Genomic DNA, 27,799 nt, shown 5'->3' with positions numbered 1-27,799 from the left:
AAATCCTTGCAGTTCTGGAAGTCGAATCCGAGTCCTCCGCACGGGCCGGCCGGAGTGGCCGTGTGGTTCTAGGCCCTACAGTCTGGAGCCGAGCGACCGCTACGGTCGCAGGTTCGAATCCTGCCTCGGGCATGGATGTGTGTGATGTCCTTAGGTTAGTTAGGTTTAAGTTGTCCTAAGTTCTAGGCGACTTATGACCTCAGAAGTTAAGTCGCATAGTGCTCAGAGCCATTTGAACCATTTCCTCCGCACGGCAGTTCTCTCTTATGCAGTCATTTCCCATGGACCACCCTTAATTAAATTCCAGCCTTCTCTTTCCTGACTGTCAAAAATCCGTCACTCTGACTGTCGTTGTCTGGATCTCTTCGTTATGCCCTTTGGGTTAAACACGGAAGAAAAAACTGTGCTTAGCGTCCCATCTGCAACAAATTAACTACAGAAAGAGCACAAGGCCAGGCTGCATAAGAATGAGACAGTAATTCGACCGTAGCCTTTATGAACTATCTAGCACTCGATGTTTTTGTTTAAGATAAATGTTGATAATCTGAATATGGTGGGCCGAAGGAGGCTTCGTGCCCCACTCCTCAGGAATACAAATCAAGTTTCTTAACCATACATCCTTCTTTGAATGCGTTGTGTGAACCCACTGATTCTCTTCCGTCACAGAGTGACATGCAGCGGTATCCTCGGTGTCGTTCAATGTGAGTGAGGTACATGTTCCTCCCGTATGACGGTATGACCCTTTTCATTTATCGCAACAGTACAGACGTTATACTATCATCAATATGAACCCACCCCAGGCACCTGCTGCAAACACATTCGCTTAAACCCAGCCACCACACAGTTAAATAAAAGCACCAATGAGTGCGAATAAATCATTTCCGGTTATGTGGCACAATAGTGTCTTTGTATCTCCTTGTCACAAATACTACGCAATACTTTCTTTCACGCCGTATCAGTACAATTTCTCTGATTTTATCTCTGTCAAGTGAGCCTGCAGCCAGAATTTTTTCAGCATAAATTGTTCTCCAGTATAATTTATAGAAACCGTACTGACTGTTTCAGGATTGGTCCGTGTCTTCTGTTGACTATAATACAGATAATACAGAGTTTCTAACCTAAGAAAATTCCAGGATTGCTCCCTCTTGACTATGGAAACGAAGTAAAAGGAGTTTTGGGAAAATGAAGGTTATCAAAAATATTGTTACAGTAGCATTGCTTTCAGAATCAGCTTAACAGCAGTCAGTTTCCCAACCTCGGTTACGAGACTCACCATTTGGAGAGATTCAGTCGCATTGCATGAAATGGTGAGACTACCAAGAGGGTAAAGCAGGAGGTGAAATACATACGTATTACGCTCGTCGTTAAAGTACTTTAACTGCTTGATTCAGCAATTGTTGATAGCTATTTGGCCGAGGATAACACAACACTCCAAAATGATACTAATTAGTCATGTTCGTATATCATTTACGATCGCCGTTTACGGTACAATATGCGAAGGTTGGAACTTTAATAGTGGCAACTATTTACTGACAGCTCGTAGAAAATGGATACGTGTTTCAAAGCTTTACTGACCTTCAACGTAGTCACCATCTAAGAGTATCCTACGGCTTCCACATCGCTGGCAACGGGCTATACACAATGCTGGTGATTACTTTGAAGATCAGTAAAACTTTGAAACACGTATCTATTTTGTGCGAGCTGTAAATAAATAGTTGTCTACGTTGTGATCAAACTTTGTGTGCTCCAACCTAAATACGTCTAATGTTTCGAAAATAAATCGAGAATATTTTTAGTTTCTTCTGAACAGAGTGCCTCGTTGCAACAGCTCTTTCAAAAATAAGGCCGCTAGGAAAGAAATCTGTATACGAGCAGTAGTTGATAAGAAAGAGTGGTACGTCTCTGTTTACATACGTTTCCACGTCTTTTTGACGCTATATGTGATAAGCATCTGTCTCGTGGGTCGTTATACTTTTTTTTATTATTACTACGTGCGTTGATGCATATGTGTTGTTTTCTGTACATATATTTTATATAAAGCAATACATGACCATCAGATTCTTATGTATATATATTTATGAACAGAAGTGCCGTGTTTGGTCAGTCTCTTTTCGTAAAACACGCACCGTGTTTTGCCATTTTCTTGAAGGACCGTTTCTATCAAATTGACTTTGTAATGCACCAGGGAACATCAGTGGCCCGTTAATTGAAACGGTTGCTGTGAACGTGACCCCCTATGGCATGATGCAATTAACAGTATATCTCTGCCAGGCGGGCTTCCCGGCGGTCCACAGAGCAGTCAGTTGTTAATTAATAATCTACTCTCGCGGCGCCACGTGCTATGTCTGGGGGCTCGTATAAAAATAGCGCGAACGAGCGGCCGGCTTCTAAATTGGCCGATCTGACGAAGCGCGTCCTCGTAATTATTGTTTCATTATGTGGCATTATACGAGCAGAGGTAGGGACCACGCGACGGGACGCTAATTGCACGGAGGCCCGCCAAGCCGTTTAACACAATTAGCGCCACCCTGCTGGCATTCTTAGGAACCAGTCTGCCCGCCGCGGGGCATCAACCAACACAGAGCGACTGTCGCTCGCACAAAATTGCCCAATTGTTGGCTGATGCCTTAGGGGAACTGTCTCGTTATATTTGTGGGTAACGTCAAGTAGGATGGCGTAGATGTACGCGCTGAGAATGCCTCAGAAACAAAATCGAAGTTGTTTCCAAACAATGTAGTGCGAAACGAAATTAAAAAAAATTATATGTAGAACACTCACAAAATGGGCTGGAGCATCCAAATTGAAATTAACGATCGTAAAAAAGTCCGTGTACATGCAACAAAATTTATTAACCGCACTATAACTTGAATACGTATTTGGATCACTAAGCGATTAATTTTTGCTGATCCAGATAGCGAGCACTCAAAACAAACGTGATGAATCATAACCCAAAGTTTCCTTGTCGTAAGGCCCACATAAAATGAATTAATTGCCTCAGGGTATTTTATGAGAAGGAAGCAAAATATAAAAGCAATGCTTGGTGTGAAGCAAGTAATTCTTACATGCTGGTAACTTCAATGTATGGTTAGGACACTAACTTTTCAAGACGCTGTCAAATTAGTTCCGATGTTCTCTGTTGGTTTTTCCCCATAAACCCTATCTCACACTCAACCTCCCCCCCCCCCTTCTCTTACTCTCTACTCTCTCTCTCTCTCTCTCTCTCTCTCTCTCTCTCTCTCTCTCTCTTTCTGACAAACACACACCATTTCTTTTATGAGTTAATAAAGGGAGCAGAATGAATGAGTCTACGATTATTATGAACTTTTGCGAATACTCACTTTGTTCCAAGACAGGCCCTTCTTCGTGATCAAGCCCAGTGGACCGCACGCTGCTGCAAGTTTCCCCCTCCATTATATTCTGTCCATTGCTGCTATCCACCATCCGTCCACATCTGCTGATGCTTGGTGTAAATCTTCATGGAAGCCATCCCTCCAACGCTTCTGGGGTGCCCCTGGAGGGTTCTTTCCTGTAGGTGTGAAATCCAGGAGCTTCCGGAGCCATCTGTGATCTTTCATCCGGGCCACATGGCCGGCCCACTGCATTTGTTTGGCTTTGACAGTTCCTGCTATGTTGGGCTGCTGGTATAGTTCCTCAAGCTCCTGGTTGTGTCTGATCCTTCATTCCCCTGTGTCTGCATCCAGATCCAAACTCATAAACACTGAAACAAGATTCGCTGTCAAGCGACGCCCCACTTCGGCGTATGTTTCTTTCTACATCGACAACGAACCTTGTTTCAGAAGCTGTGAGTTTGGAGTCGGAGATGGTAGTGGCCGAAACATGTCACGAAATAACAGAAAAATTGTTAAGTGATCTAGACAGTATTATTTGCAAAAGTTCATTTTGCTATGTCCATTATTGAGTTAATATGGACTATGACCAACCATGTAAAATTCTTAAGTATGTGCGATCCGTAGATTACGTAAAATAGCTGTTGTTAGCTACTGTAGATTTCAACCCAAAGACTGGTTATACACAGTTTTTCACATTAGTCTATCCCGTACAAGCCTCTTCATGCCTGTACAACTACTATAGTCTGGATCCTTTGGAGCCTGATGACTAGAGCCAAGGCTTGGAGTCCCCAACAACTTTTTCCTCCACTCTTTCCCTCCATTAACAAATTGGTGTTTTCTTGCTGCCTGAGAGTGTGTTCAATCTACGACGTTGCGGCATAAATTTCTTTTGTCCACCTTTCGATTCAGTACTTCTGTTATCCAATCTATTTACGTAGTCTGCAGCACTCCCTTTAAGCAGTACATTTCAAAAGTTCTATTCTCTTCTTCTCTGAACAATTAACCGTCCACGTTTCAGTTGCGGATGAAGCCGCGGTCCAGGCAAATACCTTTAGAAAAGGCGTCCTTACATTCGTAATTAAATTCGGTGTTAACAGATTTTTGTTGCCAATCTGCATTTTACATATCTTTACTTTGGCCATTGTCACTCATTTAACTACCTAAAGAACAAAACCCATACACCATTTATAGTGTCTCATTTCCTTATCTAATTCCCTAAGCATCGCCTGATTGAATTCTACTACAAGTTATTGCCTTTGTTTTAATTTTGTTGATCTAAAATGGTTACGTATACGTGCATTGCAGAAATCTTTCCGTAAATACATGTGGAATCGAATACAGTCAGTCAATCGACATTTAAGACTGTTTTCTTAAACTTCAGGTAAGACGTTGATTATCTTTGCAGACGACAGTGTAAACACTTTCACCAAAATATTGCTCGCAAGCAGCTTGCGAATGTGAGAGAGAAGTGCGCCGCGCTATAGAGACGTTAAGGGCGCACAGTGACTTGCTGCTTGTCGGCTCTCGTTATTTATCTGGCCCGCTCGCATCTATCTTGGCTGCAGAAGAGACAGGCGTGACGGCCGCGGCATAATTAGGTTGTAAGTGATCCCCTTCCAGGCGGGAGAGTTGCTAACCTCAGCAGACGGGTACACCGCGCTCCAGCACAGCCGACGAGGAACTGGAGGACAGATAGCGGGGACGGCGGCGCCTGATGGATGGGCAAGCGTTTATCCGCGAGCAACGCACCTAAAGCGCTATCAGGAGGGCGTGCTCGGCAACGCCACAGCTTGAACAACGCCTGCAGTTCCTCTTTTGGGCGGGTCTTCCAGTGTACACGAACTTCATTAAAAATGCGGCGCTCTTGCATTCTCAGATTTTGCTGCTTATGGAGGAGACTTGGAAAATAGCAGATTTGTGAGACTTATGAGTAATAACTACCAAGACAGGCTGTCGTAATCCACGGGTAACGACACCAGTATTCAGCTCTGATCATATTACCAACCTTTACTGTTTCTTTTTTACACTTGTGTTTTACGTAACTGGAGATCCCCTTTATCATTCTATTCTTATTTCTCACAAAATTTTGCATGATGTTTAGGAACGAATGAAATTATTATAGTAGCATTGACTGAAACCCTTAACGTGCAGTTCGGGGACTTCTTTCGGAATGTACATTTCAAAAATTGAAAGCATTTAGAGATGATATTTCATTATAATTAGCGCTCTCCTAAGAAAGGTAAAGGACTAGCTCTCTACTGCTTTGTGAAAAGTTAAAAATCTCTTGCCGGCTTCATGTTAACGCAACCTAGTTTCCATACAAGGGAAACCATTAGCCCTTTACTCCTCACTGCCCTCCCTCCCCCCCCTCCCCCCTCCCCCCAATCTGTCTGTCTCTCCCTCTCACTCTGTGTGTGTGTGTGTGTGTGTGTGTGTGTGTGTGTGTGTGTGTGTGTGTGTGTGTGTTTACTGACTGAACTATTATTGTCAGGAGATGCTAACAGCCTGAGTTTTGTCGTTTCGGGAATATTCGTAACTTAGGATACTCCACTACCGTACATATAGGATTTTGTTTGTATGCGATATTTAATGAAGTATATAATTAGACCTGACACCGGAATGTACAGACCAGCGCTAAAAACGAGCTTTGCTCTAATTCAGTGTGGCGCAGTTCTTCCTTCGAGAAAACCTCAAGTTCCCTGCTTCACTGTAAACTCATTTCTACAAGACAACGAAAGCGAAGGTGGAAAGCCAAAAGTATCATACTTTTGGTTGCAGTCGTGTTACTGGGGAGAAAGATTAAGGCAGAACAACTAACATTCCATGTGCCAGGAACCAAGAACGAAAATTACTGTTCCAGCGTTGGTATGTTCGCACATGTTCACAAGATACTCGTAAACCGCCTTGAATACACACACACACACACACACACACACACACACACACACACACACACACATTCAGATATTGTTTCATACAGTAGAATTAATTGAGAGTCAGATAAGACTCCAGTTTCTGTTTGAAGTTGACGCAGTTACCTATTACACTGCTCATAACACTGGTTTAGTGGTCACATAATGTTAATGAATATATGCCTCACAACTTTCTGTGCCACACTAAGGCTGAGAGCGATGGATACTGTATACCAGCTCTTTAGCTTCCTTTTTCTAACAGGTCTAAGCAGAACGTCTTTTTTGAGTATCACTCAGTACTTTTCATTATGTAATCCACTTCCTCTCCTCAAGACCTATTCAAGAACACACCACAGTGTCACGTAAACATAACGTTATTGTAAACCTAACATAAAGTTGAATTCGACTCGCTTATACTACCGCACAATACAGGTATCAAGGATAATGTAAATCGTCCACTTGCTAGAACTGACAATAAAAAAATTGAAACAGAACGCAAATTCACACAGGTCATTACTGCTTTGCTAACTTACATTCTCCTTAGATTAGTAGCAGTTCTACGTTTTCTTTGCTGGCAAACAACTGAATAGTGTTGACTGAATGACCTGTGTGCATTTCCGTTGTGTTTGCATCCGTTTACTGTCAACTCCATCGCATGGACGAGTGGCGTTATCCCAGATACGTGCCTTAAACTTTGAAAAGAACCGCTATATGCACTTCAGAGCCTGTAACATATTTCCTTCTAGTATATAACACGTGAAGACATGCAGATAGAAGAGGTTGACAGTGATAAATTTAAATACAAGGTGCTATTAAAAAAAAAGTGTACTGCTGTCCATATCTTCCTAACGATCAAAGTTACTAGGAGCACACTCAAGCTTGTTAATGTAGCTAATTTGTCCACAGTGTAGATGGAGTTTCAAGCAGATATTGTACGATTGTTACTGTTCTATTCTAATAGACAAAACGAGTGTATAGGAGACACAGAGTTTGATTTGGTAATGAAAGCGCTACTTTCCGTTTGTGAATGTCCTTGGAGCGTTGCATTAATGCTCTTGTTTTGGTGTTCCGCAGGTCGGCCATGTCTGATCCGCCACTGTGGTCGACAGCAGCGGCCGCCACGCTGCTGCTGCTCCTTGCGACGTGCCTTCCCGCCTCTGCCGGTGAGTACTTTTGTATGCCTCTCTCACCTATCCACACGAACGACGTATAACACACTCAACGCTTCTACTGCTGCGTTTTGTTCATTTACGTTCGAGCACACAGTCATCCACGACCGCGCTGGTGCAGTGCTGTATGATCCAGAGCAGCGATTCTCAACCTGCGGGGAGGATTATGGCTTAACTTCCCGTCGACAACGAATTCGTTAGAAATGGAGCACAGACTTTCAGATGGACCCTCTCGGCATTTACCTTTAGCAATTTAGGAAACTCGCGGAAAAAAAAATTGTGAATAGCCGAACGGGGTTTGAACCGTCATCCTCCCGAACCAGAACACAATGTGCTAGCTACTGCGCCACCTCCCTGGCTGTCGTGATTAAGAAGGTGTGGTATTTACATCTTACGTTCTGCTCTCTGCAATGAACATCGTCTTCTACACCTTCAAGAAATTTAAATCTTCCACTAGTAGATCAGGAGATGCACAACGGAGCTCCACCGAAAGTATTTTACTTCTTGTACAGCTACCTTTATACAACATAAATTTTAGAGTCAGTGTGGACACCGGCTATGATGTTGCAAACTGTAGAACATAGTAACGCAAGTGTTCCACGCAGGCATTCATATCGTAGAAACACTCTCCTGACCACGAGATCTTCTGCTGTTTACACGGTCTAGGTACAAGGCAAGTTTCTGTTGAACTTTTCTGCCACTGCACAGACGATTCAGTGAAGCACCTAAACGACTACTCGTGACCCGTTCATAGGTACAACTGTAACTATTTTAAGTTTTATTTCATGAAATACCTGACCTCAAACTCATATAAAAGAATCAGTCTAAAAATATATTTTACACTTAGTGTTGAGGTAAAGAAACGCTTTGTGTTAAATGACGCTTGAACGTAGGAAGCAATCTCACTATCACAGCGGCTATATATCATAGTGGAATCTGCAGAACAGAGGGAGGATTGTGGGCTTTAAGACTGGAATGTTTAAATCCCATATTTCTTCTTTGTCAGAAAGTATATTGCAGTGTTTCGCCTTTGCTTTATACTTACAATTACTGTATCATTCTGTGGCCATAGGCGGCGATGTGACGTAATGGTCACTATACACGCCTCGGATTCGAGAGAGCAGGGTTCAATTCACTGCATAGCTACGCTGATATAGATTTTCCTAGTTCTGCCAATCGTTTAATTTTTCAATGTTCTTTCGTTATCTTTCACAGTCGGTATGAACTTTGTACAACTTAAATAACGTGGTTCTGACAGGACCGTGGCCTTTTAGTCAACAATTAAAATTAATCGAGACTTAATGTGTACAGAGTTTCAGTACCAGAGGCCGTTTTCAAGCGATTCGTGTACATTCAACAAAACTAATGTCAAATGTAGCTCTCCATGTGCACAAACCTCTAAATTTAACAAAAGTGGACATCGGCAAATATGCTGAAGATCTCAGCTATGTCCTGTTTCATATGACTATGGTAGCTGACATATGCGGTAGCTTATTGATGTATTTATTGGTACGTAGATGTACAGATAACACAAATTTACAAATTTTCCGCTTACAAAATTGCTTTTCACGTACGCGCATAGCTTTCAGACGAGTTCTAAAGTTGTAATTGACGATCTATTGAAGTAAATTTTAATTTTTAGCAAATATTTTAAGTAAATTCGAGAGTTGCTTTCTGCAAAGCCACAACCGATTTGTTTCCCATTCTTTTCCGACTAAACTAATGCTTAGTCACTGGCAACCGCGATTTTTATCATACGTCAAACTCGAACCTCTTGCTTTATCCACTTCTTGTTTCAACAATTTACGAAAGGCAGCAAGGAATACGGTAGCAGCTTTCATTTGTTGTATAGACATTAAACCAAATAAATTTCTTTACGTTATATTCTTATTATGTTATTCAAAGAGATACAAGTTAAATTTAGGCTCGTGTACGATACTCGCGGATCTTCTGATAATAGCGAAAGCCTGAAGTAGGTGGGTAATAAAAATAGGATTGTAATGCAAAACTGATTTATTTCTTGTTTTTCTTTGTTGAGGAAAAAGAAGATGGCACAGGTGGTTACAATTTTTCTGATGTGTCTCATTTTTCTCCAACCGTCGTGTCCTGAAACAAAACTGAATACGATATTAATATAACCAAAGTGCCAAGTGGTAACAATTTCCTTTGTGATAGCGGCTGAATGCTGCCGAGCGCCCGCAGGATGAGAAAGCAATACTAGAGCAGATGAGGCACGCAGCTCATCTCTGGAGCAGTGGCTAGATTCTTGGCCGAACGATGCGGCCGGCAGCATCCGCTCTGGTGGCAAAACAGGCGCGGCTAATCGGCCACTGCGGACGTGAGCCAGAGCCAGATCTCTGGGCGAAGGCTCTGGCAGGCCGCGAGCTGCCCTTCGCTACTAGAGCACTGCATCCGCGTGGTAAAAGGGGATCCGTTTCCATCACTCGCCCTCAGCTCCGAACGGTCGTACTTGCTTTCACGCGGGTGAGCACTCGTCCACTGCGACCCGACACGCATGTGGCCCCTTCCACGCGGTAAGGAAACTTGTCCGTTTGCCACGTTACGACGCTGGCTGCGCACACTGCAACTTCGAAATCTCTGCGCCTCCGCTTGCGTTCCACATGGTTATGCAAGCTGTGCAAGTGACTGCGTCAGCAGGCAAGGCAGCATCGGTCATTCCCGACAACTATCGTCAAGCTTCGTAAAAATGGGGGCCAGTAAGAAAATCTGGATACGGAGGAAGACTGTCTCACCACTTGCTGTGAGAAACTGTTGGATGAGACCTAGTTCTGGTCAGTCATACCATATTTCTGTGGTTTTTGCATGTAGTGTAGAATCGCTACTCAGTCACGTGTCAAATAAAGGGTAAGGCAGTACAGGGAATTAGAAGAAATGTAGCTAAGACATTTAAAGAACGACATCGTTTCCACCACGTCATTTAAAAGCAGTGATTTATTCAGCACTAAAAGCCACTTTAGAGTGCTGATCACTCTCAGCTGAGGCTATCTAGTGTCTCTGACCGACTTGCACAGATCCGACTCTTGATGAGGTTCCACAAGGAGAAATCGCAACCGGGAATTTCCAGTAATCTTAGAAGCCAATTGAATATCACCAAATCTTGTGATTTCTGTCTCTACTTAATATAAAAACACGGCGTGTAGGAGAATGATGAAATGGATATAAAGTAAGGAGTACGATACAATAACAGGTGTTATAGAGAAAAATTGTGGTCAGATGAAAGGAGAACTCGAAAATATATATGTCACAAACGAATCCCTCCCGTTTCGTTAAGACATTTCGTTACTCAAAGCGAAAGTTTCCTTCAGTACATATGCCAGTCGTAGTGAGACCAAATTCTAATGTTAAGAAGCCGCTTATTGCTTATAGTTTATACGGCAGTTTACAACTATATCGATATAACCAAACAGGTCCATATATTTATACTCGATACGCACCAGTATCCTGTCACCACTTTATCGCTCTTGCAAATTACGTAAAGTTATATGAAAACATTTTTTGTTGATGTCTTGCAACAAACTGACCACGAAGATTACCAACCATATCCGTCACGCTGTATTGACAGATTTTGTCAAAGCAGCAGTCCTTTGTCGTAGGGCATGTATCAGACTTTTCCCTCTTTTACGGTCTTTCGTGCTGTAAGAAGTAAACAAAACCTCGTCATAAATGTGTGGCATCATGTCAAGTGAACCCTCTTAAAAGTTCTACCTCCTACAAGACACCATTTGTTTGTTTCCGCGTCAGCCACATACGTTGTAGCACTTTCTGTGTCTGTTCAACGGAAAGGTAAACAAACAACGTCTTACATTACGGAATTTCTCTCCAATTTTTCGTAACAAGCTCGGAAAGCAAGAACAACAGTATCCAAAATGTGATTATAGCTGCTCTTAGTTCTGTACAGTTCCACACCACACGAAGTCACACGGAACTCAAGCAACAGCATCTTCTAAGCTTCCCCGAACCCGACTTGTGCCGACAGCCCGCCCTGGGCTGGTCCCCGACTCACCTGTCCTGTGCGTGGCGCCGCAGACTTCCGCTGTGTTCGCGAGCTGCCCGCAACACACACCCGGGTCGCCGGGTTGCCTACTGCGTTGCCGCCTTACGGCAAGTCGTTCCTTTACGAGCGCATTACAACTCGTTATGGCCGACTGCTCTTCCTCGAAATCCGAATGAGTGGCCATTCCTTCGTTCAGGTGTCCTCGTCTCACTCATGTATATTTTATATTTTTTCTCTCTTGATACACGTGAGCCGAAGAATATAGGTGAAACTTGTAACGAAAATTATTATCTGCTATTTCTGTCTTATTAACATTTTGACGATATGAAAGCTATATTTTACGCTTATTCTACACTTTCATAACATGACAGATATACTACCTCATTTAAATTCCTCTGCGTCCAAATCCGCATTCCATATCTCGTTTTTATTTCCCACAAAATGACGTTGTCAGTTTTACTGAGTCTTCATTTTGTTGGTCATAGGTGAAGAAACGAATTTTTTTATTTACCGTAATTTTCAGTTAGCTTCCCTAAGGAACACCGGCATTTAGAAGACTCCTTGTAAACAGCTGCCTTGCCTACAGTTCATAAAGGCTGTTCGTATAGCACCATACATGATGCATCCATTCACTGTTTAAGGAAAATCCTTTACGTAAATTTTTTGATAACTCACTAGTTTGTGAGAACTTGGATCAACACAAACACATGCTGACGTACTCACGAAGACTACTCTCTCTCTCTCTCTCTCTCTTCATACACACACACACACACACACATATATATATATATATATATATATATATATATATATATATATATATATATATATATATATATATATGCGCGCTGACTCAAACATACGTCCAACCGCGTACTCACATTATCGCTCAGCCAAGACAAATGTCCACTGATCTGAAAATCTTATGACTGTTCTACATCTGATTTGGAATTTTTGTTCGTTTGACTATCAGCCTCGTCATTGCGGCAAGAAAGTTGAAACAATTGTTTTCCAAGGATGATGTGCCCCATTTAAAGAGTACATACAGCCCCGTATTTCGTAACGGTAATATGGCCCCGGGTCCAGGACGGCGAATTTCCGAGAAAGTGAAATAGTTGTGCATGAGAAAAACAAAAATAACTCTGCTGTATAAATCTTTCCATTTATAGAGTACGTACACGTCAGGATCAGAGTGTTTGGCCAATTGGGCGGTTCAGGTACCGAGAGTAGAAAAATACCTATATGTTAGAGATGGGATTTTAACTGTGTCGAAAGTAAAAAGAAACCATAGTCTAAGACATAAAAAATGGCGCACCTCGAAGGAATTACCTGAATGGAGCAGAACTTAGTAGATATTATGTATATGTACAGACAAACATATGATCACAATTTCATAAAGATTGGATGATTTTTTCAAGACAAAGAGCTTCACAAATTAAGTAACTCAATAACGCGTTGGTCGACCTCTGGCACTTGTGCAATAGTTATTCGATTTCCAACGTAATCCACAACGGCTACGAAAGTCTACGTCCTTATGTCGCCGTCCTGTCAAGCACACGTCAAAAAGCGAAACGATGACGGAACATCGAACGATTGAAAGCAGGAGCAGCGGAAGCAGAGCAGCGAGATGCAAGCGGCAGCCTTGGAGGCTGGGCGACGTAACCGGTCGGGCCCGGAATTATTCACCTGACCCGCAGCCAGCAGGTCCTGTTATGCGGCCCAGTGATTAGCCCGTTTCCCGTCCCAGCCCGCAACGGCGCTCGCTGCGCTGTAAACATAAGCGGCGAGGTGCTGAAGCACGGATCTCCACACCGGCCGCTGCTTTCCAGATGCCTTCCGGCAGCGAGGCAGCCTGGGAATATGCGCGACTGAGGCATGCGGAAAACCAGCAAAAAAAGCATAACTGCTGCTTGTCGATTTCCCACTTGCTCAATCGACATGGGAAAATCAGCGGTTCAGGTCATTGACCCCCCATGTAAATGTCATAATGCTTCAGAGCTCACAGAACAATATCTATACGCATACGGCAACCCACCCAAAAAAAACTTGTTGGTGGTTTATGTTCACTGAATGGAAATATGATGATCACTGATTCAGGTCAGTGACTCTCCATTCATACACAAAGTGACTCAGTTGCCCCTACCCGTTAGATTTATGAACCCTCAGCACTTTCAGACACCATTCTCAAGATTTTCCTTCACTCTCGCTCGCTAAGCACAACCTATTAGTACTACAGAAAAAAAATTGAACAGGACCTTTTTGCGGGACATTTAATGTGCTTAAATTTTGTACTGGGTTACGTTCTAGCTAAAGGCTGTAGTTTTCTAATTATTCAAGAAAAACTTACAAATGTCAACTACAAACTCGTTTTTCTTGCAGAACTCGACGACAGTGGCCTACAGCGAAAATATATCTCAGTACAAAATTTAACTACAATAAATTTCGTACAGAAAAATCCTCTTCAATTTTCTTCTGTAGGACTAATAGCGAGCGAAAGAATGTAAAACTTTCGCGTATTGATTTTGCAGGTTTCATAAAACCATAGATAGAAGCAACTCAGTCACCCTGTATATTCGCGTACACATACTGTCGTACATGCAGGTTTCTATTCTGAGACGAAAGTGAAGATAAAGATTTCCCATCGACTCAATAGACATAATCACCAATGTCCATAATACGTATAAGAGAGCCGACTTACTCCATAGCCGCATTACTGTTTACATTCCGCTTAGCGTGACGTATGACGACGAAAAGGACGACACTGATGGACGCCTTTCGTCAAGCTTCAAATCAGCCAAAAAGAAGAATTTAAAAGTCTATGATTATAGCGTTTTGTTGACGCCGAAGTCCAAGGGAATTGGGCAATGATGGCGAATGAGGAATCGAATACGCCGTTGTGAAGAGATCACTCCGGCGTTGGTATGGTGAAACAATAGAAGTTCAAGTAGCTGGACTGCGATTTGAACCACACTGCTCTCGATAAAAAAAATCGTCTGTATTATTCGAAGTAACACCACTGGCATTTATGTAAGCTGCTTTGTAACTAGGGTGGAGTAGGGTAATCTATAGATCCTTTATATACTGTTGCTTCCATCATTTTTCAGAGAAAGGGAAGCTTAGTCGAAGTACATCTAAGAGGTTATTTCTAGGAATGAAGGTGCAGCAAGCTTGCAGGGGTACCTATAAGGAGATTGGAAATGAAGAGAGGCATACCAACAAATTGAGGTTTTAGTTCGCACTGTGACGCATTCTTGGATAGCCATTTCGGCCGAACGAAATCACTCAATTCATAATTCGCCACACGCCAAATATACAAACAATTTCAATATTTGAACCTTCTTTTTTCATGAATCTTACCATTAGTTTTCTTATACGTATCATCGAAATCCTCCACAAAGCACTGACACTTGCTTTATAAGTTTACGCGTTGTTCAATGGACGTTAGTGAAGACCGGTTTGTTTGCACTGAAGCCGGCCGTGGTGGTCTAGCGGTTATAGGCGCTCAGTCCGGAACCGCGCGACTGCTACGGTCGCAGGTTGGAATCCTGCCTCGGGCATGGATGTGTGTGATGTCATTAGGTTAGTTAGGTTTAAGTAGTTCTAAGTTCTAGGGGACTGATGACGACAGATGTTAAGTCCCATAGTGCTCAGAGCCATTTGAACCCTTTTTTTTTAAACTGAAGATGGTGTTCCAGTCTACTTTAATACTCCTAGAAAAGAAAAATAGCTGAAAATTATTTGAAGGGAACAATATGAACTGTTGCGAGAGCATAAAGTTTCAACAGTAAATGAAAGGTAGACGTTCGCATCGTTAGGCGGTTAATTGACAGAGTCACCGTGGAAACATCGCATTTATTGCACTTCTGCTGTTTCAGCCGTACGACAATTATCGAGTTATTTGCTGTCGTAATTGCAAGAGACGTGTAAACGAGCATTTAACAGTTCCTCGAGCCACACGTATTGCCACTGAGTGTAGGCAAGCTGCGGTGTTTGCCAATAAATGTCAGCAGCCGTAATTGTGAATTTTGCTGAGGCCGACTCCATTATGGTTTAATTACAACTCTGAGCTACCTGAATTTCAGTGATGACATCTGTGCCAATACCTGCCACAGAAATCTCATAATTGGACGTCTAACCATAGTCGGAGCGACTGATGTGTGATTTCATTCCGTGAGAGTGCAGTCAACGAGCCATTAAGAGCCTAGGTGCGAATAGAAAATAACAAGCTGAAGGAGAAGATTTCTCAGGATACTCCAGCAGGGGGAAAACGGAATCAAAAGAAGCTGTGGAAAATCTTGCTTCTCTTCCCTGCAGGAAAGCTTCTGTAAAGTTTGGTAGGTAGGAGACGAGGTACTGGCAGAAGTAAAGCTGTGAGGACGGGGCGTGAGTCGTGCTTGAGTAGCTCAGATGGTAGAGCACTTGCCCGCGAAAGGCAAAGGTCCCGAGATCGAGTATCGGTCCGGCACACAGTTTCAATCTGCCAAGAAGTTTCATGCAACCCGTTTGTGCCCTTGGCCGTGAACTGTTTGGATGACCCCAAAGCATCTACCAGATTTTGTGGACTTAGTATGTTGCGTAACTTCGACAGCTGAGTCGTTACGGAAAGTTGTCGGAAGGAATCAAGGTCTTCAGAGTCAGCACACTGGTCTTTATGGAGGAAAACCGCCCATGGCGTTACTGATGGTTTCAACCTGCCATTCCTCTCTAGTGTAGTCAAAATACGGAAAACCTACATCTGGCTACTGTCAGGCGGTAATCGCTTTCCTCCTTCTCTGGAATATAAATGCATGTCTTAGCAACTGCGTCCCCATAGCTCGGTAAAAAAAAAAAAAATCGATCGTGGCTTAACGCACGGAGAGTCATCTCAGCTGTTAAATATATCTGCAGTTGTTCAAGATATTAAAACACGGTTTTCATGAAGTGATAGTATGCAAAGTTTCGTTTTATTCCTATCTTTTCGTAGGCCAGTCCTGCTTTTATATGTGTAGAGATAACGAAGCAAATTCATTTCATAAAAAAAGGAACACTAAAATATAGTCAGCAGTTATGACGGAAGTGAGTGTGGTCCACGCTTGGTCATGTTAATATTTAACATAAACGACTGCATTATGCACTAAATATATATAAAACGCATTTGAAGCAAAAAAAAAATTCAAGCAACAGTTCTATGTAGTCACCATTGTATGGCTACATCGTTAAAACCGACCACAAAAAAGAAAACGAAACTATAACATTTTTACAGCACACCACAGAACTTTCTTCTTCGCAGTCGCCCGCAGCTCGTGGTCGTGCGGTAGCGTTCTCGCTTCCCACGCCCGGGTTCCCGGGTTCGATTCCCTCGTGATGGCTGGGTGTTGTGTGATGTCCTTAGGTTAGTTAGGTTTAAGTAGTTCTAAGTTCTAGGGGACTGATGACCATAGTGCTCAGAGCCATTTGAAACATTTTTCCTCGCAGTCGGTTCTAACAGAAAACCTCTACATTTTTGATTAGGAAAACATATGTAGTGTATTTTCGTCCGAATGCATACTAGACTGACATAAATCGTTCAAGAACTGTCCGACATGTTTGGTAATAACGTGTCCCGTTTTTATATTAGCATAGATTAAATGAAAATTACATAGTTGCCTCAGTATCTCGGTAGATACAAAAGTTGGGATCCTTGACCGTTTCTTGGCACATGACGGGAAATCTACATTTCGAAAATGAATTACGCAGCCGACTGACTGTTGAGTGTTCACCCTTATACTTGATTCCTCATCTAGCAGGTCAGGAAAGCGCAAAGTTTTGTCCCAGAAAGGTTTGCCACCTAGTGACTGGCAAACCATGTTACCTAGTACAAAAACGAACTGTCCACCGTGATTTCGTTGTACAGTCTTTGTAGTTACATAAATTGCAGCATAATCTATTACTGATCTACCTCAAGACACGCAATTTAAACGGTTTGTATTAATTTTGCAAAACAGACATAATATCTGATGGGATAGCAGCAATCAGTGATTGTATAATGTTACTTATAATCCGTCTTGATTGCAATTTTTTTTTATTCATATGAGCGGTTTCGGTTCATTCAGGACCGTCTTCAGATCCGATAGTTCAGTTACAGATCGAGCAACTTTCACATGCTGCGTCACGTTGCTGGATCTGTAACTGAACTTTCAGATCTGAAAATGGCTCTGAAATCGGTCATACGAATAAAAAAAATTGAAATCAAGGCGGATTACAAGTAACATTACAGGTTTGTATTAAATTAAGCTAAAACTACTCTGCCTAATGGGCCCTCTTATCAGCAGATTCGGATTCGTACGTACAAAGCAGACGCAGCTAAATTGTTCCAGTTAACCGCGTCGTCCGTCATTGCTTCCCTAACGCCTAATAAAACGTAATCTAAGTTATCTAATGATCCCTGATACTTGGTTTCGAATAACTAGTAATCATAATAAAATTTGTCTCGTCTGATTACTCTCTTTTAGTCCCATTTATAAACATCTCACTCAATGCTAAATTACTTTCATACCCCGATCGTTAAGGCAAAAGTGTTTTTTTTTTTTTTTACCGTCCATCAAGCAAGCGCCGTTTCCGAAGAAAATTAGTCAGCATTGCCTCTATAACGGCAGTTAGAAAGCATTACGACAGTCGGTTGATAGGGTCGCAGCGCTGACGTAACAGACGCACCTGGCAGCCTCCTTGACCCGCGCCAGCCAAACCGAGGATTTAATTTCCCGCCCTGTCGCTACTCCAAACGTTATCCGGCGCCGTAACGTATTGGGCCGTAAAAAGGTAAAACAAGCCGGCGGCATTAGGATGCAGATGAGAGAGCCGGAGCGCGTCGTCGCTCTGGCTGCAGCGGTGCGAGGCGAGAGCCCGGCTGGCAGGCAGGCAACTGTGCGCTCGCGCCCCCCTCGGTCATCGAACCGCGCGCACCGCGGCGCTGCAACAGCTGTCGTCGCTGTCTGTGCGACAGGTACCCGGCCTGACGTATCTCGGGCTGCCGCGGTCGGACCGGATCAAACAGGCAGGTTCACGGCCCTCTCCGCGCTGCCTCTCCCCCGGTGCGTACCGCAGCGGCGCACACACCGACGCCTATTGCATTACACATTGAACAGCTGTCATCTGATCTGCACTGCAGACCTGACGTCCTGCCACTTCCGGCTCTTCCTGGCAGTGAGGAGGAAAGGGCAGCAAACCTGGCAGTTCACTCCGCGGGCACACGCGTCTGTCTCTTCTGATATTTGTTGCGTCGGTAAGACGATCAAATGGTTCAAACGGCTCTGAGCACTATGGGTCTTAACATCTGAGGGCATCAGTCCCCTAGAACTTAGAACTACTTAAACCTAACTAACCTAAGGACATCACACACATCCATGTCCCAGGCAGGATTTGAACCTGGTCGTGCTGTTCCAGACTGAAGCCCCAAGAACCGCTTGGCCACACCGGCCGGCTGTCGGTAAACAGTTGTCCTTTGAAAAGATTGCGGTAAATAGGCAAAATCTTTAGTGTATGTGAATGATGGCATCCCTCCGAACTTTCAGCGAAGCGCTGTGTTTGAAGTGGTAAAACAACGAAGAAACTTTAGACGATTTCTGTGTTCACTATTAAGGTGCACTGCGCAGGAAACCACAGTCCGATGCCCAGCCTTATGGAAAATTAGTTTTATGTTGTATAGACATCGGGTTTTAATTGTTACCTCGAAAAAATAAGGTTACGCACTGAATTTTTGTACGTTGAAGTCTGTAGTCATAGTACACAATGAAACTCCCCAACAGTACCGCTGCACACCACTAGAGGATTCAGATAACGATAGTGGAGTCATCTCCTAACTTATCAATCGTCTGCGCCACTTCTTTTTGGCCTATACAGTGGGGTGTTACCGTACCGTGGCGCGGGGATTTCGGTGGGTACTAGACGAGAAAATAAGTACCGGGTGGTTATAATTAAGAGTGCAGCTACTCGAAGAGGTGCCGTGTGGGCTGTAATGCATGTCAGTGAAACTTGGTAGATATTATAATTCGTTAACGCGGAACCGATTTACGCTGAAAAAAAAAAGTTCCAATTTTGACCACTAGGTACAAATCTGGCGCTGTGAACGCAATTTAACGTGGGCAGAAAAGACCAAACACGTGATAAAGAAATTATGTTGATTATTTTTTTTATTTTTTTTTCATTTTTTTTTAACTGCCTCTTAGACAGTTTGGTCAATATGAGCACAGAAGACGCCGACCAGATGCTGTACAGCGCCAGATTTGCATCTGGTGACCAAAATTGGAAATAATTTTTTTTCGCGTTGTCGGTTCCTCATTAGCACATCGACCAACTTTCGCTGCGATACGGTGATACAGCCCACAATGGACCTCCGTGAGTAGCTGCACATTAATTATAACCACCGGATGCCTGCAAACAAACAGTAATCGATTACATAAATTTATTGTTTCGAGGTGATGAGTAAAACTTTGCGTGTGGCAGTGCGCAACGTGGTGCGGCAGTCAGCGCTCCATGTGCACGCCATGTTCGTTCGCCATATGGCGGCGCCGTCGCGCCTTTACGCGTTCTTTGCTCCCGCTGCGCCTCGGCTGCTGATGGCTGCCGGCTGTCGGCAGGCCGGAAGGCGCCGGCTCCAGAGATTAGGTCGGGAGTGCATCGTGCTGCGCAACTGCACCAAGCTGATACATACCTGTGGCGACCGTACACCAGTCGGGTCTGTATGGCTCAATAACGCAGGTAGTAGCTATACAACGTTTGGCATCGCTCTAGCAAAATAAGGGAGGGAGCTGTAGAGCTCGGGCCATTAGGGTGAGAACTCTAGCTGAGTCTGTGCGTGGGAGGAAACTAACGTTGGTCTTGCTGAAGGAACCTCCACGCCATTCGCTGTATACAGTTAATTTAGCGATGATGTTACGAACTTTCAGAGATGATTGAGAAGGATAATTGTTTCATTCTGAGGTAAGTCTAGTCCGGAATCGACAGAATCGAAAGTACAGCCGAAAATCTACTCAAGTTCCGCCTTGGCCTCGCGCAGCACTGAAACTACGGGCCTCACTTCCGAACACTGGTCCTGGCGTACAGAATTCCCACTGAATACTGCCCTACACTCTCAGATTTCCCCTTTTGATTAACTAGTAACGGCGCATACATCTTAATGTCAGAGACACCGAAAATCCTCTCTGCGGAACAATAGCAATGAATTCCATTTTCCTGCAAGAAGTTTGCCGGCCGCGGTGGTCTCGCAGTCCGGAACCGTGCGACTGCTACGGTCGCAGGTTCGAATCCTGCCTCGAGCATGGATGTGTGTGATGTCCTTAGTTTAGTTAGGTTTAAGTAGTTCTAAGTTCTAGGAGATTGATGACCACAGCAGTTGAGTCCTATAGTGCTCAGAGCCATTTTGGCCTCCACTTTCCGCAACGGCAGCAGTGATTTGAACAGTTCGGTTACAGCCCCACCTCCTTTCAGTTAACCGAAACCCCGCACCTTAGCGGGGTCCAATCACAGCTACGTGCTAGCCATTTGCACAGGAAACCCAAAAGATAATAGGACCCGTTCTTCCGCGGTTGCTCAGATGGCGGCCATTTCCACCAGAAAGATGAGAACGTGTGATTATCATATTATAAACACGATCACCTCTCTCAAACTCCGAAAGGTGACGATAAGATGGACGCATAAGTCCTCCGGGCATGCTGTGAAGCGACCGCCGCCAGAAATTTTCCAGTAATGTGAAACACACTCACCATGTACTTACACCGTTCTTCATCTGTAGGCGAAGTTTTTCTTTTGCGATGAAAATGAGCTCGCATAAGGGTGAAATTTTAATCAACATATTCCACAGGCACCGAAATACTGGAGCATCAGTTCGATCGAGATGTTCATGGTGTAACGCTTTTTATTTTCGGCAGTGTACAATGAGGCTAATTCGTATCGTATACGAACTGGATGGTGTAAGACCTACAGGAATGTAGTTGCGTGGGTTCCCCATGCGATAACACACAGTGCAATGCAGATCGTGCGGTTGACCACAAGTGCGGCGGTCCTACGATGGCGAGGTTTCAGTGAGAAGACCAATGCGTTAGAGCAGGGCTTCCCAACGTGTGGTCCGCGGACCCCTTAGAGGTCCACCGGCTCTTTCTCGGGGGCCCGGGGCCACCCTTCACCAAATCGTGTAAAATAATGAGTAACATTATTGAATAAAAATGTGAAAATCAAATTCATCACTTTTTTTCGTGTGAAAAAAAGTGTACTTTTACTTCAGGTCGTTTTCCCAAGCAGCCTTTGCGGTTTCTAGATGAGAACGCATACACAGTTTAGTGCCGGAGAATGCGGCTTCTCTGATCGACTGTTTCGCAACAATACGGGAGTCGTTTGTGCGCCGACTCACGGCGGTAGAGGCGCTAAAACCTTTTACGCATGCGCGGAGCGAGCTTTGTCAGCCAATCACAGCACTCGCTGGCACGTATGCGGCCTCAGGCAACATTAAATGTTAAACTTGCTTTGTCAGTGCACTACCTATTTCATAAGTCGATTTTTGACCTTCAAGTTGTTTTCATTCATCTCTAAACCAAAGACTATTGATTTGATACTTGGGGGGGGTGGGGAGGGAATTATTGGGAACAGACTAGGGGTCCGCCATGGATTTTCGACTGAAGTAGGGGTCCACCAGCTGAAAAGGTTGCGAAGCCCTGCACTAGAGCAAAGATATCTAGCGTGAGCATTTACCGAGACATTGTCCGAGTGCAGCCGACATACCCTGCCTACCCCCAGAGAAATATTAGTCGAGTGACGTGGCCCGAGAGTAAAGCAGACCGACGTCTTGCCGTCTGGACGTCGTGTCGCGGCTTTGTGTCGCGCAGATGGCGGCAGTGGCGGAGGGCAGCAAGAAAGCACGCACAGATGTGGGAAGCGCGGCCGGGCTGGGCTGGGCTGGGCTGAGCTGGTGTGCCCGTCGGGTCATCGCTCGGCGTCCGGCGTCCGACGGCTGCGGCCGGTCTGCCGGCGGGAGGCAGCAGCAGCAGCGGCAGCAGCAGCAGGCAGCAGGCGCCGAGAACTGTTAGGAGGTGCTCGCGCGGAACGGCGGCAAGGTGGCGGCGGGGCGGGAGCGGGGGCGGGGTGCTCACACGGGACAACGCCCCTGCAGCCGCCGCCGCAAAAACACACTCCTCTGGGCCTATTCTCGGACCCGGCCCCAAACCACCAGTCACTGACGAAAAAACGCCGACCTCTCATATCGACAAGGCTGCAGCTCAAATCCCGACTGGTAACGGTATCTGCATTGAAACTCCACATGAATATGAGATGGACTTATTTTCATCTCGTTACAATATACGCTGTGTCGGTTCCGTGTTATAATTCAAACTACATGCTCGGCAGTGACTCGAATCCCGACACCTAAATCTAGCTCACGAACTGCACGAAAGCTTCAACTTGCTACTGACAAAGGAAGCATACGAGTAGCGTTCAGTAACTAATACTTCTTTCTCGACCAATTTCAGTAGAAAAAAGGTGAGATTTGTTGTGGGACGTTGTGGAATATTCCCGCCTCAGCTCCTGTTGTTGTTCTGGTCTTCAGTCGAAAGACTCGTTTGATGCAACTCTACTATGTCCTGTGCAAGCCTCTTCATCTCCGAGTGACTACTGAAACATACATCCTTCTGAATCTCTACATCTACATCTACATTTATACTCCCCAAGCCACCCAACGGTGTGTGGCGGAGGGCACTTTACGTGCCACTGTCATTACCTCCCTTTCCTGTTCCAGTCTCGTGTATGGTTCGCGGGAAGAACGACTGCTGGAAAGCCTCCGTGCGTGCTCGAATCTCTCTAATTTTACATTCGTGATCTCCTCGGTAGGTATAAGAAGCGGGAAGCAACATATTCGATACCTCATCCAGAAACGCACCCTCTCAAAACCTGGACAGCAAGCTACACCGCGATGCAGAGCGCCTCTCTTGCCGAGTCTGCCACTTGAGTTTGCTAAACATGTCCGTAACGCTATCACGCTTACTAAATAACCCTGTCACGAAACGCGCCGCTCTTCTTTGTATCTTCTCTATCTCCTCTGTCATCCCGACCTTGTACGAATCCCACACTGATGAGCAATACTCAAGTACAGGTCGAACGAGTGTTTTATAAGCCACCTCCTTTGTTGATGGATTATATTTTCTAAGGACTCTCCCAATGAATCTCAACCTAGCACCTGCCTTACCAACAATCCTTACTGTACTCATCTATTGGTCTCCCTCTAAGATTTTTGCCCCACACGCCTCCCTCCAGTACTAAATTGGCGATCCCTTGATGTCGCCGAATGTGTCCTACCAACCGATCCCTTCCTCTAGTCAAATTGTACCACAAATTTTTCTTCGCCCGGATATTCAGTACCTCTTCATTTGTTACGTGATCTAACTATCCAGCATTCTTCTGTAGCACAATATTTCAAAAGCTTTTATGCTCTTCTTGTCTAAGCTATTTTTCGTCCACGTATCACTTCCACACATGGCTGCACGCCACACAAATACTTTCAGAAATGAATTTATGACATTTAAATCTACCCTTGACGTTAAAAAAATTCTCTTCTTCGGAAACGGTTTTCTTGCCATTGCCAGTCTACATTTCATATCCTCTCTACTTCGACCATCCTCAGTTATTTTGCTTCTCAAATACCAGAACTCATCCACTACTTTAAGTGTCTTACTTCCTAAATTAATTCTCTCCGAATCGTCTGATTTAACTCGACTACATTCCATTATCCTCGTTTTCCTTTTGTTGATGTTTATGTTATATCCTCCTTTCAAGACACTGTTCGCTCCATTTATCTGCTAATAAAGATCCTTTACTGTCTCTGACAGAATTACAATGTCATCGGCAAACCTCAAAGTTTTTATTTCTTCTCCTTGGACTTTAATCGTAGTCCATTTTTTTCTTTTGTTTTCTTTACTGCTTACTCAATATACAGATTGAATAACATCAGGTATAGGCTACAACTCTGTGCACTCCCTTCTCAACCACGCTTCGCTTTCGTGTCCTTCGGCTCTTATAATTGCCATCTGGTTTCTGTACAGCTTGTAAATAGCCTTTCGCTGCCTGTATTTTACCCCTGTCATTTTTATAATTTGAAAAAGAATATTCGAGTCAACATTATCGAAAGCTTTCTCTAAGTCTACAAATGCCGCAAACGTAAGTTTGTCTTTCCTTAACCTACCTTTCAGGATCGTCGTAGGGTTATTATTGCATCGTGCGTTCCTACATTTCTTCGAAATCCAAACTGATAGTCTCTAAAGGCGGCTTCTACCCGTTTTTCCACTCTGCTGTAAAGAACACTGTTAGTATTTCGCAGCTGTGGCTTATTAAACTGATAATTCGGTATTTTTCACACTGTCAGTACCTGCTTTCTTTGGAATTGGCATTATTATATTCTTCTTGGAGTCTGAGGGTATTTCGCCTGTCGCATACATCTTGTTCACCAAATGGATGAGTTCTGTCGTGGCTGGCACTCCCGAGGCTAGCAGTAGCTCTAACGCAATGTTGTCTACTGACGGCACTGACGAAGTCTTGTTTGGACTTCAGTCTTTCAGAATTTTGCCAAATTATTCAAGCAGTATCATATCTCTCTTCTCATTTTCATCTACGTCCTCTTCCATTTCCATAATATTGCCCTCAAATACATCGTCCTTGTATAGACCCTCTATGTACTCCTTCCACCTTTCTGCTTTCCCTTCTTTGCTTAGGACCGGTTTACCGTCTGAGCTCTTGATATTCATACAGGTGGTTCTCTTTTCTCCAAACGTCTCTTTAATTTTCCTGTAGGCAGTTTCTACCTTACCCCTAGTGATTTATGCTTCTACATCCGTAAATATATGCTCTAGCCATTTCTACTTAGCCATTTTGCACATCCTGCCGATTTCACTTTTTACACGTTTGTATTCCCTTTCGCCTGCTTCATTTATTGCGTTTTTGTATTTTTTTTTCCTTTCATCGATTAAATTCAACATTTCTTATGTTATCCAAGGATTTCTACTAGCCCTCCTCTTTTTATCTACTCAGTCCTTTGCTGTCTTCACTATTTCATCTTCCAAAGCTACCCATTCTTCTTGTGCTACATTCATTTCCCCTATTCTTGACAATCGTTCCCTAATGCTCGCTCTGAATCCCTCTACAACATCTCGTTCTTTCAGTTTATCTAGGCCCCCATCTCCTTAAATTCCTGCATTTTTGCAGTTTCAACCTACTGTTCATAATCAATAAATTGTAGTCAGAGTCCATATCTGCCGCTGGTTCCAAAATCTCTGTCTGCTCGTTATATAATCGATGTGAAACTTTCCGGTATCTCTAGGTCTCTTCCACGTATACAGCCTTCTTTCATGGTTCTGGAACCAAGTGCAAAATTCTACCAGGCGGCTTCCGCTTTCATTCATTTCCCCCAGTCGATATTCACCTACTACTTTTCAAAAAAAATCAAATGGCTCTGAGCACTATGAGACTTAACATCTGAGGTCATCAGTCCTCTAGAACTTAGAACTACTTAAACCTAACTAACCTAAGGACATCACACACATCCATGCCCGAGGCAGGATTCGAACCTGCGACCGTAGCAGTCGCACGGTTCCGGACTGCGCGCCTAGAACCGCGAGACCACCGCGGCCGGCACCTACTACTTTTCCTTCTCTTCCTTTTCCTACTGTCGAATTCCAATTCCCCTTAACTGTCTGAATAATTTCTTTTATCTCATCATACATTTGCTCGACCTCCTGCTACTTGGCATATAAACATGAACTACTGTGGTGGGTGTGAGCTTCGTTTCTGTCCTGGCCACAATGATGCGTTCGCTTCGCTTTTCATAGTATCATATCTGCGTTCCTGTTTTTTTATTCATTATTAAACCTACTCTTTCATTACCCCTATTTGACTTTGTATTTGTAATCCTGTATTCACCTCACCAGAAGTCCTGTTCCTCCTGCCAGCAAAGGTCACCAATTCCCGGTAAATCTAACTTTAATCTACCTATTTCCCTTTTTAAATTTTCTAACCTACCTGCTTGATTAAGGGATCTGACATTCCGCGCTCCGATCAGTAGAACGCCAGTTTTGTTTCTTCTGATGACGACGTCCTTCCGAGTAGTCCCCGCCTGGAGATCCGAATGGGGGACTACTTAATCTCCGGAGTACTTTATCCAAGAGGATGCCATCATCATTTAACCATACAGTAGAGCTGTATGCCCTCGGGAAAAATTACGGCTGTAGTTTCTGCTTGCTTTACGCCTTTCGTAGTACCAGCAAAGTAAGGCCGTTTTGGTTGATGTTCAAAGGTCAGTTCAGTCAGTCATAAAGACTGTTTCGCCTGGAACTACTGAAAAGACTTGCTCCCTGTATCACTGAGTCATGCGAACATGCGAACCTCCCCACTAACGGCAAGGACCGTGGTTCGTGGCGGGGGGTAGTGTCCATGCTGCTGCAAACGTCGTCGAACTGTTCATGCAGATGGTTGTTGTCCTGCAAAAGTCCCCGTCTGTTGACTCAGGGATCGAGACGTGGCTGCACGATCCGTTAAAGCTATTTGGATAAGATGCCTGTCATCTCGACTGCTAGTGATACGATGCCGTTGGGATCCAGCACGGCGTTCTGTATTACTCTCCTGAACCCACCGATTCCATATTCTGCTAACAGTCATTGGATCTCGACCTACGCGAGCAGCGATGTCGCGATGCGATAAACCGCAATCGCGATAGGCTACAATACGACCTTTATCAAGGCGGAAACGAGATGGTACGCATTTCTCCTCCTTACACGAGGCATCACAACAACGTTTCACCAGGCAGCGCTGGTCAACTGCTGTTTGTGTATGAGACATGGATTGGAAACTTGGCTTATGTCAGCACGTTGTAGGTGTCGCCACCGGCGCCAGCCTTGTGTGAATGCTCTGAAAAGCTAATCATTCCGCATATCAGAGCATCTTCTTCCTGTCGGTTAAATTTCGCATCTGTAGGACGTCATCTTCGTGGTGTAGCAATTTTAATGGCCAGTAGTGTAGTATTAAAGGGCGCCTCTGGAATTGGTGAGCGCCTTGGCAGACTCGCCGCGTACACAAGGAGGTGCGTGAATCGGAGCGCCGCTGGCAGCTTTCCGCAGAGTAGGAGGGAGGGTCCGGCGCGGGGCGTGGTGCGTGCGGAGGGGCCGCGCCGGGTCAAGCGAGGCGATCTGGCGCGCGTGCAGACTTGCGGCGCGGCCGGCGGAGACGCAGCCAGCGCACGTAGCGGCCGCCCGCGCGCCGCGCCGCGCATCGCAACTCGGCGCCCAGTCCGCCCGGCGGACAGCCTCCGGGCGCCGGTGCCGCCCGACAACCTGTCCACCTGGAGACTGCACTTTCTTCCTCATAACC

The 27,799-nt window shown here is 44.5% G+C and overlaps 1 protein-coding gene across 6 annotated transcripts in view; it reads left to right on the top strand.

Annotated features, from left to right (window-relative positions):
* Positions 1-27,799, top strand: part of LOC126349427 (mucin-12) — a 244,452-nt gene that overhangs the window by 162,742 nt on the left and 53,911 nt on the right. For all 6 annotated transcript variants that reach the window (XM_050002428.1, XM_050002433.1, XM_050002432.1 and 3 more), the window contains exon 4: positions 7,337-7,425. In XM_050002428.1, coding sequence (XP_049858385.1) covers positions 7,344-7,425 — 82 coding nt within the window. In that variant the 5' untranslated portion in view covers positions 7,337-7,343. The remainder of the gene's footprint in view (positions 1-7,336; positions 7,426-27,799) is intronic.

Source organism: Schistocerca gregaria, chromosome 1 (assembly GCF_023897955.1).
Source record: "Schistocerca gregaria isolate iqSchGreg1 chromosome 1, iqSchGreg1.2, whole genome shotgun sequence".
Taxonomy (NCBI): Eukaryota; Metazoa; Arthropoda; class Insecta; order Orthoptera; family Acrididae; genus Schistocerca; species Schistocerca gregaria.
This window is presented reverse-complemented; position numbering and strand designations above follow the sequence as displayed.